Raw genomic sequence first — 14372 nt, forward strand, 5'->3', positions numbered from 1 at the left:
GATGGTGGTTTTTTGGACCTCAGATGGCACTGCATTAAAGCAGATCATTAGGCTCTGGAAAACTTTGGATAACCATTGTCTATGAACACAATTTGATACTCAATTCACAAATGCTAGTGTTTAAGAAGAAATTCTATTTAGACATTAATCATGATACGATGAGATAGACTGGGGTAAAGTGGAAAACGGTCCTGTATTTAGTTTGGTCCTTTATTTAATCGAAAATTGTAATTATTTTTGGAAATCATGGACTCCTCTCATGGAGGTGCATTAGTGCCAATGCATAGGCATCTTGCACACCTGGCAAGGCACAATGAATTCAGAATGATGTACACAGGTTTTGGGCAACATATACTACCATCCAGACAATGTTTTTTTCAGTGAAGTCCTTCTGCACATTTTACAGTATGCTAGGGAAAAGAAGAGTCCAGGGGCTAAAATGGCATTTCTGCAGTCCATACCTGTAAAATTCTGTGCATCATGGAATGAAAAACATTATTAAGAAGACCCCAGACTGAGCAGCTGAAATCATATATCGGGCAAAAATGGGACATGTATTTCTCAAAACTGGTCTCTTAAGTTCCTGAACATTTACAGAATGTTCTTAAATGAAGAGATGAAGTGAAATATGGAAACATTTGATATGTTGTCTATATCCTTTTTGCAGCTAAATAAGGGTTTACAAGATTTGTAGATTATCATGTTTTTATTTGCATTTTACACAACCTCCCAACTTTGTCTAATTTGGGGTTGTATCTAGGACCTATGTGCTGTTTTTTGTCTAAGATATGCATAAGTTTGTCTATAAAAACACTGACACATTGTACCTCAACACCTTATTCATTATAATAACAAATACATGTGTTGCACACTTGAAGAAAGCAATGTCCACAAGAAGTGTACTTGCACAGTTGTACTTGCACAGCCTGTAGACTGGCTCACTGCTGCTGGAGGGTGATAATATGTGTATGCTAATTGCAACATTCACTTTAGACAGACATGACAAAACGTTTTGTCACGTTTTGACAATCGTTTAGTAATTTGAGCAATTATGTTTTAAATCAATTTCATCTGGAACCCCATAGATAAGCTCCCAAATGTCCTTATTTACGACAACCAAGCAGGCGATCCTTCCACTGTTTTGGGATGTGCAGTGTCAAAACATTTTCCTCTCGATGATTATTGGTTTAGATGTATCATGTGACCTTACAGCTGATTTCCTTGGATGGAGTGTTTTGCTTGATGTTCGTTCGCGTTCTCTCTGCTATCGAGAGTATGAATCCACACGTATTGAAATTTGCAGTAGGGTTGTGATACAGAAGGTGTTTTGGCAGTTAAACGCAGGCGATCATGGCACAAGCCGCGCAAATGAACGTCAATGAAATCAGCACTCCACTTCGGGTTGAACACGATAAAAAACGACGGCAGTTCACTATCAGACTAAACGGTAAATTTTGTAGAGATGGTGGTGGCATTGATAGGCTGTCCCAGATGCGACCTCCCCGTTTTACTTTCCTTTTGTTTTCTTAATTAACGTGAATGACGCGTGAAACAAAACATATAAGTGTGTTCTTGTGTTTTTCAATTGTTGATAGAGTCAGACAACTCTTTGGTATTCAAATATTACTTTCTAGATACCTCGCCAGAAATTACGGTTAGCTGATCAAGTCAGCTGGCTAGCCAGCTAGTAAGCTAATTAATGCTTGAGAGCTAGCCATGCAGCAAGACAAGTCGTCTCGCCAGCTATAGTTTATGCCATTGAAGGCAGGATTTTTTTTTTGAGATTTTTTGTGCTTTTCCGTTACCTACGGTTATAATCAGGGACTTGTGCCGCTTCTTTTTGTTTGTAGTAAACTTACTGTGCAAATAAGTTGCCAAAAATGAACTGGAATGCTGTGTCGCTCGCTCAGCCAAAATGCTAGCAATTTCGTTAGCTGGCTAGCAGTTTCTCATACTTACTTCCTGATTTGTCCACAGGAATTGTTTATCACTTTGGATCATCATTGCAATTCCTTAAAGCGTGCCCTATGCATCCAAAGCGAACAACAGACCTATGCATTTTAAAGTGTGAAGTGATTGTATTGATCTGTTTATGGAACCATATCATATAAGCCTAACAGAAGTTGCTTGGTATGGAACTTGTCTAAGATTACACCATTGCTTAAGTTGGAGTTAAGTTCATATCTAGTTGATTTTTTGTTCTAGACAGGGTATTGCATAGTGTTGATACCCCACCTTTAATGAAATGCTAAGATATTATCTTAGTATGAATGGGCTCAATTAAAAAGTTGAAATTTAAGTATGGCAACTGTGCACATCATTGACATGAACTGATATCGAAATTATTGTATGCTTTAATTCTTATTTCCTCTCACTGTGGCTTAACTGTAGATACCGGTAGTTTGAAACGTCATGTAACACCTGTAGTAAATGACACATTCAATTTTCCTTTATTTAGTACTATGCAGTGTTCTAACTAGCGTTCTGACAATTTATATTTTAGGTTCTCATGACCGAGCTGTTCTGCTGTATGAGTATGTGGGGAAAAAGACTGTGGACCTGCAACACACTGAGGTTCCAGATGCATTTAGAGGAAGAGGTATTGCCAAACATCTGGCAAAGGTGGAGTATAAAGAGCATTCCATAAAAGTAATTTAATGACTCTATCTAAATAGCTCACTTAACTTTATGTATGTGGTAATGTTGTCATCTAATCACTCAGCCCACTAATCAGATAATTTTGTGTCATGAGTGTAAAGAAATTAGAAATCAGTCATATTGAAAAGGATTTCAAATAAATAATTTCATGTAATTAAATTACATAGTATCTGCAGCCCAGCCTACAACAGAAACACATAGTCCAGTGGTCCTGTGTGCAGTATTGGGAAATCATATTCATCAAGCCAAAATAATGGATGATTTATGAGAGCATTGGACGTTTGGAAGTATATTTGAATCATACATGAAGTCTTGCAGTATTGACGTAAGGGATTATAATGGATTTCAGGACGTCTTTGACTTAATGCACAGAAACATTTTACAAATATTTTTAGATAATTCATCCAAATCATAGACAGTAAAGTACAACCAAAGAATCCACTAAACACATTCCATGTTGCGTTTTGGTCCTTTGTTTGCCAGTCACAATCAGTGTGCAGAGTAGGTTTATGTTGTGTGACACTATGGTCATTGAAACATTTAGCCAGCCTAAGTAGGAGCTTAACCCAGATCAATCCTTCTCTGTATATGCTCGTCATTTATACACCATCAGCTCCCAATCTGATTATACTTGATGCCGTGTTTACCAAATCCATAAGTGGAAATGTCGGTGTTAAAACTGATTTTATGCTTGAATTTCAGAATAGAATAGGTGTTAGTACCAGGATTGTGCATTTTGTATTTCCCCCCCTGTGTAGACAAGAATGTTCGTTTTTGCAGAAAAGAAATATCAAACAGGACCATTTCCTGGAGTGGTTTTCAAGGATGTTTGTGAGAATCTAAGGGAAGTCAGACCAGTTAGTTGTTCTAAATGCCCTGTCAGTGGGTGACCTTTGTGAATGTTTATTAGTCTCTGCTTTGCATTGCAGGCGGCAATGGACTTCGTGGTGGAGGAAGACTTGAAGGCCCACCTTACCTGCTGGTACATCCAGAAGTATGTGAAAGAGAACCCCCACCCACAATACCTGGAGCACATCATCCACTGAAACAGGCACAAAGAAAGGGGGTTGGTGGGGAGGGGGCTGGGGTGGAAGTTGGTGTGAGTGTTGGCGCACCTTGTCCGTCTCAACTTTCTGGGAATGGGGTGGGATGGGATATGCAAGCCAGAGGGTGGATGTCTAACCCTCCACACGAGGAAATGGTGAGTGTTCATTAAGAACCTTATTCTCTGTGTTACTGTGGAGCGGCTCACAGCTATGGAGGACAAGAAGGATGCGCACAGGATGGTGGAGTTAGCACCAATTAAAAAAAAAAACTAAACAGAAAGAAACCCACTGGGGGACTCCACCAGCCTCTTCTACCTTCTGTCTCTCAGGATATAACGAGGTAGAGGACCCCCTCATCACACATGGAGGGGCCTGCTATCATGTCTGTCACATACGAGATGACTGTTATGGAGTGATGGAATGACAGGCAGAACACGGTCAGGTCTTGAATGACATATAGCCTTGAGTTACACTATCATGGATTCTACTAGTTCATAATATTATGTTACATATTGGCAGGTGTTAACAACTGCCTACCATTAACGATGGGGAGCAAGAGAGGTTTGAAGGTCCCAAATATTTCATCTTTATGCTGTGGTGCTGGACCATAGCAGCACAAACACACATGTTTAATTTGATAAACCACATACAAAATGCCCTATTCTCTGAACATGGGAAGCTGTTTTTGTACTGTTTTCATCACTTGATGACTTTACTGCGTGTAGTCAGTAGAATCTGTCTGGATGATGTCCACTGACACCATCAGAGCCTTTGGAGAGTCTTAGCCATGACTCCTATGACAATCCACACTGTCTACTTCAGGACATGAATCTTCAGGACTGACGTTTATAATGTCAAATTGCTTTCAGTGCATGTGGTTTCAGGTTTGTTTCTGCAATTACTATGTGTATTAAAGTTAAAGGTGTGAGAAAGTGTGTGAGTGTGAGTGTGTGTGTGAGAGAGAGAGAGATGTGTGCGTGCGTGCGTGTGTGTGTGTCTACGTGTCTACCAAAAGTAACTGTGAGTGTTTGTGTTTGTATGATGTGCTATGAATGAATGAGTGATAATGCTTAGTTTTGTGTGCGTGCTAGGGGGAATTTCATTTGAGAGTTCTAGAGCAAGTGTGCCTCTGACTTTTGTGTGTGTGTACATCCTCTCTATAATAGGTTGACACCTTATGTGCATGTATTTGTCTATTGTACAAGATCATGTGTGTGCTATGGTATGTTGGAGAGAATGTGAATGCAGTTATGAATTATTTGTTATGTTCATTTCACTGTTCTTTTCCTGTAGTAGGACTCTGACAAAACAGACTAGAGGTCATTGAAAGTCACTCTGGTGAATCCAGAAGGACAAGAGCAGGATAGGTCTGGTGTTTGATTATGAGACATTACAATGTGATGGTGATGTGCATTACAGAACAGCTGCCATCATCTGTCAACACCTTTGTGTCCTAGGAAGGTATAAATGTCGGTGATGGGGAATAAACTGCTTGAAATTCTAAATGTTTAACCTTTATGTACTTTTTTAAAATAAATATATATGTAAAAGTTTGTGTGTAGTAAGTAAAAGTTTGTGTGTAGTAATTACTCTGATGTTATATACTTTTAACTGTGAAGACTGCTAAGGCAAATAAATGTTTTCTTTACTTGAACTTGAAAAGAGTCAAATTGAGAAACAAGGTAAGGCACTGTTTTTTTTTCTTGTCATTTCGTCTATTAATTCGCTCTTAAGTTCTGACATGAGGCCATTGTAGAACGATAACCATAATTATACGCTTCAATCTGTTGAATGATCGCATGCTTGTCAATTTGTGTAGAATATGGGGATGGGGGGGGGGGGGGGGCATTTTAAAATCCTACACAAATAATAGGCCTATTTATATTGCATATTGACTCCCGACCTTTTTTTGACCGTGTATTGCTGCAGATGTCTGCTATATGCTATAGCCTAGGCCTGTGTTATGCAATCTATCACTACGGGCAGACTGCAAACGCTCGCACGTGTTACGAAGATTTGGTTATTATAAGACTGCTGTTCCTACTCTTCAGAGCCACCGAGCCTCGCGCGGTACAGAGGGACCGCACTGCCGAAGCGTAGAAAAGACGCACACTATGGGTAAGTAGAGTATTGTAGTGGGCTATCCATGGTGTTTTTATACAAGTTTGTTATAAATAGACGAGTGCGCTGCCCCTCAAAGGACTTAAGAGAATTGCAACATGGAAATACTGTTAAGTCTGTAGGCCTTTTATGCAACGTTCGCACAATTTTTGGGAATGGTTTGTCCTACAGAGAGCGCCATAGTGTTGTCCTTGCGTTCGATTGGCCATCGATGTTGTTACAAAACGCATAACGTTTGACTACTTGTTTGTCCAAGACTTTCATGAAACATAGATGTTGTTAAACTAACTTTTACTACCGTAAACAATACCAGTTGGACAAAAAAATGAGGATGGAAATCGGCATATTGAAATATATTTTCGAGAGTAACGTGCTCCAGGCACAGTAGGAAATGTAGTATTCGCTGTGCATCAAATGTTGGACATTATCGTCCCTAATACTACATCTCCCATGGTGCTGTTCCGTTCTTATGACATCACCAGCAGTGTGGTGATTCTGCAAGATGGCGTCGTTGGGAAGGAGGCGCGGTGTCCCAGTCAACAGGGAGAGGTCAGTAATGCTAAAACATTTACGCAAATCAGCACCGAAGATTTTATCCCTTAAATAGTTACTTTTGAAATTGTAAGAAACATTAACTGTTATCAGATTCAAGTGCCCATGCCATTCAGAATCTGAAACACAGTTGTCATATGAGGCAAACCATTCCCTGTTTTGAACTCATTTAGCTAATGTTATGATTAGCTTGCATAGCCTAGTTTTGCTCAGAACTTGCTAACTAATCATCAGCTAACTTGCCAACTCGAAATATTTGCTATAATGGCTGATGAATGCACTATCCAATCTAGCCAGTAGACCGTTTTATTAATTAGTGCACATGTATTCCTTAAAAATTAGACACGCGACCCCACGAGCTGCCAAAGAATCTAGCATTTGCTATCTAGGCAGTTACCGCACAAACTGTCCATTTGCATTAGCTCGTTAGCTAGCTAACTTATATGGCAGGTCAGCGAGTTAGCATAATGTTGAAGAAAAGCTTTCACGACACTATAAATAAAAAATACATATATGAATCGTGTTATCCGGTGGCAATGCATGTGTGATTTACTGTCCTACTCAAAAGTGTTGATAGTAATCGGTGTCGACCCAACTGTTGGTAGGGAAATTTTAGTGAGATTTTATCTAACTTAGTTAGCCTTCAGACCTCCGTTATAGTAACGTTAAAGTTTTTGCGATAATCACTTGAGGTGGGCTATTTGAATATTTGTATCTAACGTTGTTTTACGTAGTAGCGAATGTGCTTAATTTATTCTTACATCTTATAACCTTGTTGGGATTTATTTTTCTGTACTTGATAAGACTAATGGACTGGTAAGGGCCGCTAACTTTGAAAATGATGTTGAAGGGGTAGATGAACATATAGGTGCGGTACTAGAGAGAATAAATTGTCCACTGTTGCGGAAAATTAAATACCTACACTTGGAGACCAAGCTCAAAGGTATGACAGCAGTAGACCAGTTGCATTTTTGGGGTCTGAATTGTTCTCATCCTACAGAGGTCTGTCTCTGGAGTAAGAAATATACTGACAGTGTGAAAGGGGATTTGATGTACAAGCCCTTAAACAGTGAAACTCCCCACTCATTCCAAATTGTGTTTCCCCTTCCCTGCCCCTACCCCATTTCCCTCCTGTGTTCACAGGGCAGTGATGGCGGCCACGGAGTGCTACATCGTGCATGAGATCTACAACGGCGAGAATGCTCAGGAGCAGTTTGAGTATGAGCTGGAGCAGGCGCTGGAGGCGCAGTACCGCTACATCGTGATCGAGCCCACACGCATTGGCGACGAGACGGCCCGCTGGGTCGCTGTGGGCAACTGCCTGCACAAGACGGCGGTGTTGTCGGGCACAGCGTGCCTCCTGACGCCGCTGGCACTGCCCCCCGAGTACTCGAGGTACGTGGCGCTGCCCGCGGGTGCCTTGAGCCTGGCCTGCGCTGCGCTCTACGGCATCTCCTGGCAGTTTGACCCATGCTGCAAGTACCAGGTGGAGTACGACAGTCAGAAACTCTCCCGGCTGCCGCTGCACACGCTCACCTCCTCCTCACCGGTGGTGCTGGTGCGGCGGGACGACGTGCACAGAAAGAGACTCCACAACACGATAGCACTGGCCGCACTCGTCTACTGCGCCAAGAAGATCTACGAACTCTACGCCGTATGAGCGGAGCAAACGAGGGGGGAGCGCACATGTAGGCACGTGCGTGACAATAGCAAAACATCACACCTACCTACACACACACACACACACACACACACTTACACAGACAACATAATACAAAACAAAATAACCACACAGACACACATAGTTATGAAGATATAAAAAAAAAGCTACACTTTTACGTTGCACACCACAAGCAGGGAGAAGAGGAAATACAAAACACACAAGACTGGAAAGAGTCAAGAATGGTGGAGCAAAAACAGCAACAAAAAAGCAACTACAATCCCTGAATGATCTAATGGATTGACATAAGGCAGACAACAGCCAGAAGAGGACAGAAAAGGAAAGTAAAGTCTCTCTCTCCCTGTCCCTGTCCCTCCCGTTCTCTGGCTCGTAAGTGGCTGCTGGTGGACGGACGGACGGCCAGACGGATGGACAGAAAACACGTGTTAATAGGTTAATCCAGAAGGATTCTCTCTCCCTCTAGTCTCAGTACTCTCTAAGTGACATCACCAGTGCACCTGCCCCCCCTCTCCCCTTCCTCCTTTAAGACCCCATATCTCTCGGCACACACACACACACATACATACATACACACACACACACACACATAGGCACACACGCAAACACTATGCTGTTGCGCGGGCAGTGTTCTGCCAACCCTGGTTGTGTGTGTCATCCTGGTTGAACAGACGGACTGACGTTTTGAAGTATTACTGATCTCTGACTCTTTGACTTCTGTGTAGTTGTACTGTAACCTGACTCAGTGCTTTTCATTAAACCGTAGGAGATTTCAAACCTCACGCCCACCCTCCTGCTTTTTGTTTATTAACCCCCCTCCCCCTTTCTGCTTTACATTTCCCCCACAGTTTTTGTTTCTTTGACACTTGTTGAATAGGCACTACCTTTTGTTCCATTTCTTATAATAGCATGGGAATAAAAGTAATCACTTGTTCCCAACTTTATACATGAGCACATTACTCTGTTGTACCATCAAGGATGTAGATTCATGGGCAGTCGAGTGAGTCAATCAAATGAAAAGCTGCGGTCTGAAAAGTCCTAAGTGTATGCCTGTGGCCAAAATGTCCTCCTCAGAGAGAGACTTTAAACAAAGGACCAACTGCATTATTAAACTACATGAGTAGCACTGCAGTCGAGCCCACCCTGGAAGATTTGCCTTAGCTTTCCCCCACATGTGTATACCCACAGAACCCATACACATCATTGATTTGCATTTGTTCACTTTCTGATACAGGCTAAGTCCTTCATCCATGTTGGTGTGTGTGCATACATGGGTTGAGGTGTAAATGTCTGGGAGTATTTTTTAATCTAAAAGTAATTTCATCAAACCAGTCCGTCTTGTCCTACCAGCTCGATGTTAAGCAGAAGATTGCGTTGTAGTTTAGCGCCAGAAGAGACATCTCAGTGACATGACCTTCACTGTATAACTGCAGGACACCAGTTTTGTATTCCGTATACATGATTCCACATTGATGTTGAACATCAGAAGTAAGCCCACAACATTTTTCATCCACATTCCACCAAAATATGGTTGTATTGGTTGCATAAAAAGTCACTGAGGGTTATGAGGGGTTGTCTTAGTGTGGCAAAACTAATATAGGATCATCTTGAATAAGATGATTTAAATAATGGGTAAGGATCCTAGAAGATGAATGCTTTAGCACAAAGTTAGAGCAAAATGCAGGAATAAATTAAATGGGCAGTGAACGTATCCTGGTTTTGGTTCATACACTTCTGACCTTTTGATAAGGCTGCTTTGCATGCATCTGCAGTGTGGCTGTTTTGCAAAGGCTGCACATTAAAACAGGAATGATATTTCTTTTCTACCAGCAGCCGATAGGCACAAGAAGTTACGTCTAATATAGGAAGTCACAAATGTTGAAGGGTAGGTGGGACAAGCTGAACTAGGAGACAGCTTTGGAAGTCCAAGGTAAATGGACCTGTAGTCATCAATCTGTTTGATTTTTTTCCGTTTTTTTGTTAACCAAATAAAACTGTTCACAGTTATTTTTTTCTGTACAGTGGATTTTATTGAGTGATTAGTCTAGAATGTGGACTGAATTATGTTTTGACAGCAATGGAACACAGTGTAAGCATACATTTGAAGAGTCTTAAAAGGGCCTTTAAAATGTCCCAGCTGGGGAAAAATTGCTGTCTCTGTCAAATCCCCTATGCTAAGCTAGTAATAGTAAACTAATGCTAATGCTAATGAAATGATAGATGCACTCAAATGCATGTCCATATAACAAGAAAATCAAGAAGTTTCATGCACTCATTTTTTCAAATGCTCCAATTCAGTGTGGTGAATTTTCATGGAAAAAAGCCAGGGTTTCAAAAACCCTGTTTATTTGTACAAGAGGGTTAGGTTTTGAGTTTCCAACATAAACATTAGTTAGTCAAAGCCATTTCCCAAAATTACACACCAAAACGGCAGCGGGTATTTTCCCATGCTAAAATTGATTACATGAATAATTGTACACTAATCCGTCATTTTCTGAATCACACATAAGTTGGACTCCATCCAATACCTTTCTTATGAAGTTCATACACTAGCTTGAATGTTTTCACAAGGAATCAACAGCACTTCATCTTATTAAGTTACCAATCATAGTAGAAAAGCAAAAGCACTTGACTTCAAGTTCTCCCACAGCTCAAACGCTGGAGGGCTATTGCTGCATTGGTTCATGTTTTCAAGTTGTACTGACACTCACAGACCCAAACACTTGTGTTTGTTCAGACAAAGCACAGGAAAGCAAAACAGGATGTCCAGTTCCTTCCGTCATTAATACTAACCCTTCTCTTCTATCTCCAGTCTTTGTCACCTGGATCTATTCCTGTGTCTCCTTTTCATTTTAGTCTTCTCCTTCACTCCTCTTTTAACCTCTGTTCTTTGCGAGCTCTGGATGCCATCAGTTTGAAGAAGAGGGCGGGCCAGAGGGTGCGGATGTATACAGCCACAGAGGGCAGTGGACCAGCCAACAGAACATCTTTCTGTCTCTGATTGACAGCCATCAGAACACTATAGGCTACATCAACTGGATCACGTCCTGTTGCAGTTGTTTTGTCCATTACTGAGGTCACAGAGGAGGGAAAAAGAACCGAAACATTTGTTTAGTAGAAAAGAGCCATGTACAGTGAAATACACCTAGCAAATTCATTGAAACAAAACGATTTCCCCAAATAACAATCTCATTTGATTTTACATACAACATGACATAAAATATTTCTCATTTTTAGCCAGTGTTGACTTAATTTACAGTAATCATAGTGGTCTAATTCAATAAATGTGGTCTGATGCAATTTAAGCAGTCAGATGCAATTAGAACAACTAGTCCAGCGTCTGTACAAACACGTGCCCTTAGGCACAGTGCATCTAATGTCAGTCGCCATATTGGAGGCGTCAAGATCCACTAAATGTTTTCGTACCTACGGGTTCACTTCTTCTGGAGTTGGCTGTCATATTGGCGGTCATATCTTTCATGTTTTGTTTCAATTCAAACTTACTCCCAATACTACCCCCTCACCCTCTCCATCCTCCAAATGCGCAAATTCTCTCTCCTCTCTCACCCCCATATTTCGATCCATCTCCAGTCACTGCATTGACTGACAGGTTTGTTTTGATGTATCCGGGGCTGATCACGGTCACCTGCAGTCCGAAGCTCTCCACCTCCGCCCTGAGGCAGTCAAAGTATGCCTGTGTGGCATGTTTGGACGCAGCATCTGTGTCAATAAGGACAAAATACCTGAATGCTCATGGCAATACTGAGAACACTGAGAATGCCACTCCACAAGAATGGTGTGAACAAAAAGGGTCAGAGAGCTATGCTGTTCAAACCTAGGTCTTGAGCCTTAAATAGATAGGCTAGTAATAAAGGCATGACTTTAGGGAGGTTAGGTCCTATTCCTGAGGTCTGGTGGAGTCATTACTCACAGGCAGATCTGTAAGGAATGGCGATCCTCCCCTGGATGCTGCTGATAGTGACAATGTGTCCACTGCACCTCTGAACCATGGAGGGCAAAATGGCTAAACGGGGACATAGCAGACAGTGACAAATGAGAAAGCGAAAAGTCAACCAGCATTCAGTCTCTCTCTCTCACACAAACACACACACTCTCTCTGTCTCACTATCAGCCTTGTAATCACTCACCCTGAGTCAGAGCAACTGGGCCAAAGTAATTGGTCTCCATGACTTCCCGCTGAACGGAGACATGGGTGTCTACAATGCTGCCACGGTAACTGATACCAGCATTGTTGATGAGGACGTCCACGTGACCGTAGCACTTCAGAATCTCCTCTCCTGCCACAGCAACTCTCTCCATGTTGGAGAGGTCAAAGGTGACAATGCGGGGAGCATATGTCTGGATGGACAGCAAAGGTGCCACTCAGCATAATTTTGGAAACTGACAAGTTCCGGTGGAGGTGTGGGCATATATTAATTTGTGTGTGTATGCCGTAAGACGCCTACCTGTCTTTTGCCATCTGTTGTCTCTCCAAGTTCTTCAGCAAGCTCGTGAAGTCTCGCTGGGTTCCTCCCACACAAAATAAGACGTGCCCCAGCCGCATGGAAGATCCGTGCACACTCTGATAAAATAATTTCATATTCACATTCTTTAGTCCTTAAAATGTAACATTCCCCAACATTGGCAGAATCTATTTTTGTTACGTTTGTCTTAGATTATTACTTATCTTCATTCACCTTTGCCTAGTCCAGAACTTGCTCCAGTGATGACAACCACACTATCCTGAACTCTGTTTTTGACACGGAGTCTCTGCATCACATAGTACATCACCATCAGCCCCACACTACCCAGAACCAAGGGCCCCAGCCCACTGGTAACACGCTCCATATGCCTACTCAGGTGAACACACTGGACCTGCAAACCTATCAAATAAAGCAAAGAACATTGACCACCATCCCTCACAGGCAAACTATAGCCTGGCTGACAGACATTTTCATCAACCCTAATATATGATCAGCCAAAATACAGACAATGGTGCTCGAATGGCAACCTAGCTAATTGTTGACAATAAAATCCTGATTTGCAATGATCCATTGACCGTATGATGAAGGTGATCCTTCCCGTCACAAACTCTGATCTCATCGTCAACCTAGACATCAAGTGTGGTTCGGTTCAAAATATAACGTGTGTAAATGTCAGACACATTGGTGAATTAAGCCGATGCCAACCCTACACAAACACAACATATAACTATGCAGCCAGCAGCAATAAACAAATGATGTGGAAGTTCGTGGATTGGCAATGGTCGTGATCAAGCAAGATGCCACAAGTGTAAATATCTTCCATGATCCTCTAACCAAGTTAATGTGATGACAACACAAGTAACCCGATTGTGAAAGGGATGTCTGAACGACTTCACGGCTAATTGGGGTCCAAGCAAACAATTCTCATCGAGAGCCGTTTGAGTATCTGTTCTTATGGTACAGAGCATACGTTCTGTTTTTGGTTAAAACATAACCTTCAGACATAAGACGCCAAATCTGTACCTCAAAAGATGTCACAGTTGGGTTTTACATCGGTCTCTCTTCCCTACCGGAAGTTCCACACTCGCGCACGCCTACCCGGAACAACAGCAACGTCGACGACACCAATTCACCATCCAATCCACAATGCACAAAGGCGCCGGGGGTGGAGCAACAGTTCATTCTGAAAGAGACGAGGGCGGCAGGGTCGTCGTCTGGCGTCGTTCTAGAAAGGACATTCATGACCTTTCTCTGTAGTATGCAAAACCACTAAAATGGCAGGCCAAGCTGAGGCTACACTTTACTTTGTTCATTTACAGATGAGGCTCGTTCACACAATCAGGATTACCCTCTCCATTCAGTCAAAATACTTTTGAAGAGCTGCTCATGTGTGTGCCCTTTTTGGGCAGTGGATATTTAGCAAGAAAGTTTGGCCTTTCAAAAATTTGAATCAGTATGTGTGTGCATCCATACATACTGTAGATGTAGTCTGAGCAAATCTTTTTGTAGTGCTATAATGTGAGGATGCTTTCATGTTTTTCACTAATCAAATCACATAGATCTACACATACCTGAAAAAGAAGGAAAGCTGGCAGTTGGTTGTTTGAAGCATTTAGAAAATCTTGCCTCGTCTCCTTAGTGGTCTGTGACGGTCAAAAGGTCTTGATGCTTTTAGGAGTTACTTTCATTACTATTTCCTTATGATGTTGATATATAACATAAGCTGATATTAAATATGAGATTTATCTCACACTAATAATACAAAATAACTGTAAGACTGTGCTAGTTTTCATTAGAATCTGCATCCTGTTGTGTGTTCAAAGCAGTCTTTGT

The 14372-nt window shown here is 41.7% G+C and overlaps 3 protein-coding genes across 4 annotated transcripts; 2 read left to right on the plus strand and 1 right to left on the minus strand.

Moving 5' to 3' along the window:
* Positions 1 to 1236: 1236 nt before the first annotated feature.
* natd1 (protein NATD1) lies at positions 1237 to 5254 on the plus strand. 2 transcript variants are annotated; one of them, XM_076265787.1, is made up of 3 exons: positions 1237 to 1447; positions 2504 to 2649; positions 3588 to 5254. In XM_076265787.1, the coding sequence occupies exons 1-3, from the start codon at positions 1351 to 1353 to the stop codon at positions 3702 to 3704; spliced, it is 360 nt and encodes a 119-aa protein (XP_076121902.1). In that variant the 5' UTR covers positions 1237 to 1350; the 3' UTR covers positions 3705 to 5254. The 2 variants fall into 2 exon arrangements, with proteins under 2 accessions (XP_076121902.1, XP_076121903.1); XM_076265788.1 differs by having other exon boundaries at positions 2504 to 2622.
* A 501-nt stretch (positions 5255 to 5755) lies between these two features.
* Positions 5756 to 8837, plus strand: tmem11 (transmembrane protein 11). The gene is made up of 3 exons (XM_076265786.1): positions 5756 to 5822; positions 6308 to 6374; positions 7521 to 8837. Exons 2-3 carry the CDS (start codon positions 6328 to 6330, stop codon positions 8035 to 8037), a joined length of 564 nt encoding a protein of 187 aa, XP_076121901.1. The 5' UTR covers positions 5756 to 5822; positions 6308 to 6327; the 3' UTR covers positions 8038 to 8837.
* A 1130-nt stretch (positions 8838 to 9967) lies between these two features.
* Positions 9968 to 13632, minus strand: dhrs7b (dehydrogenase/reductase (SDR family) member 7B). The gene is made up of 7 exons (XM_076265785.1): positions 13563 to 13632; positions 12753 to 12938; positions 12522 to 12637; positions 12204 to 12414; positions 11987 to 12079; positions 11623 to 11775; positions 9968 to 11126 (listed from the first exon to the last, which is right to left on the minus strand). The coding sequence occupies exons 2-7, from the start codon at positions 12901 to 12903 to the stop codon at positions 10921 to 10923; spliced, it is 930 nt and encodes a 309-aa protein (XP_076121900.1). The 5' UTR covers positions 12904 to 12938; positions 13563 to 13632; the 3' UTR covers positions 9968 to 10920.
* Between the last annotated feature and the right edge of the window lie 740 nt (positions 13633 to 14372).

This window comes from Alosa pseudoharengus, unplaced genomic scaffold (assembly GCF_046254945.1).
Source record: "Alosa pseudoharengus isolate Yale_2024_CS ecotype anadromous, Long Island Sound unplaced genomic scaffold, YU_APseudo_1.1 YU_APseudo_1.1_scf_4, whole genome shotgun sequence".
Lineage (NCBI taxonomy): Eukaryota > Metazoa > Chordata > Actinopteri > Clupeiformes > Clupeidae > Alosa > Alosa pseudoharengus.

Bases quoted from the DNA above. Each gene is read 5' to 3' on its own strand.
- natd1 (XM_076265787.1), top strand. From the start codon at position 1,351: ATGGCACAAGCCGCGCAAATGAACGTCAATGAAATCAGCACTCCACTT. The intron at 1,448-2,503 runs GTAAATTTTGTA...TTTATATTTTAG, and splicing joins GTTCACTATCAGACTAAACG to GTTCTCATGACCGAGCTGTT. The intron at 2,650-3,587 runs GTAATTTAATGA...TTTGCATTGCAG, and splicing joins ATAAAGAGCATTCCATAAAA to GCGGCAATGGACTTCGTGGT.
- tmem11 (XM_076265786.1), top strand. From the start codon at position 6,328: ATGGCGTCGTTGGGAAGGAGGCGCGGTGTCCCAGTCAACAGGGAGAG. The intron at 6,375-7,520 runs GTCAGTAATGCT...CTGTGTTCACAG, and splicing joins GTCCCAGTCAACAGGGAGAG to GGCAGTGATGGCGGCCACGG.
- dhrs7b (XM_076265785.1), bottom strand. From the start codon at position 12,903: ATGGAGCGTGTTACCAGTGGGCTGGGGCCCTTGGTTCTGGGTAGTGTG. The intron at 12,080-12,203 runs GTGAGTGATTAC...GTCCCCGTTTAG, and splicing joins CCCAGTTGCTCTGACTCAGG to CCATTTTGCCCTCCATGGTT. The intron at 11,776-11,986 runs GTGAGTAATGAC...TTATTGACACAG, and splicing joins CATTCCTTACAGATCTGCCT to ATGCTGCGTCCAAACATGCC.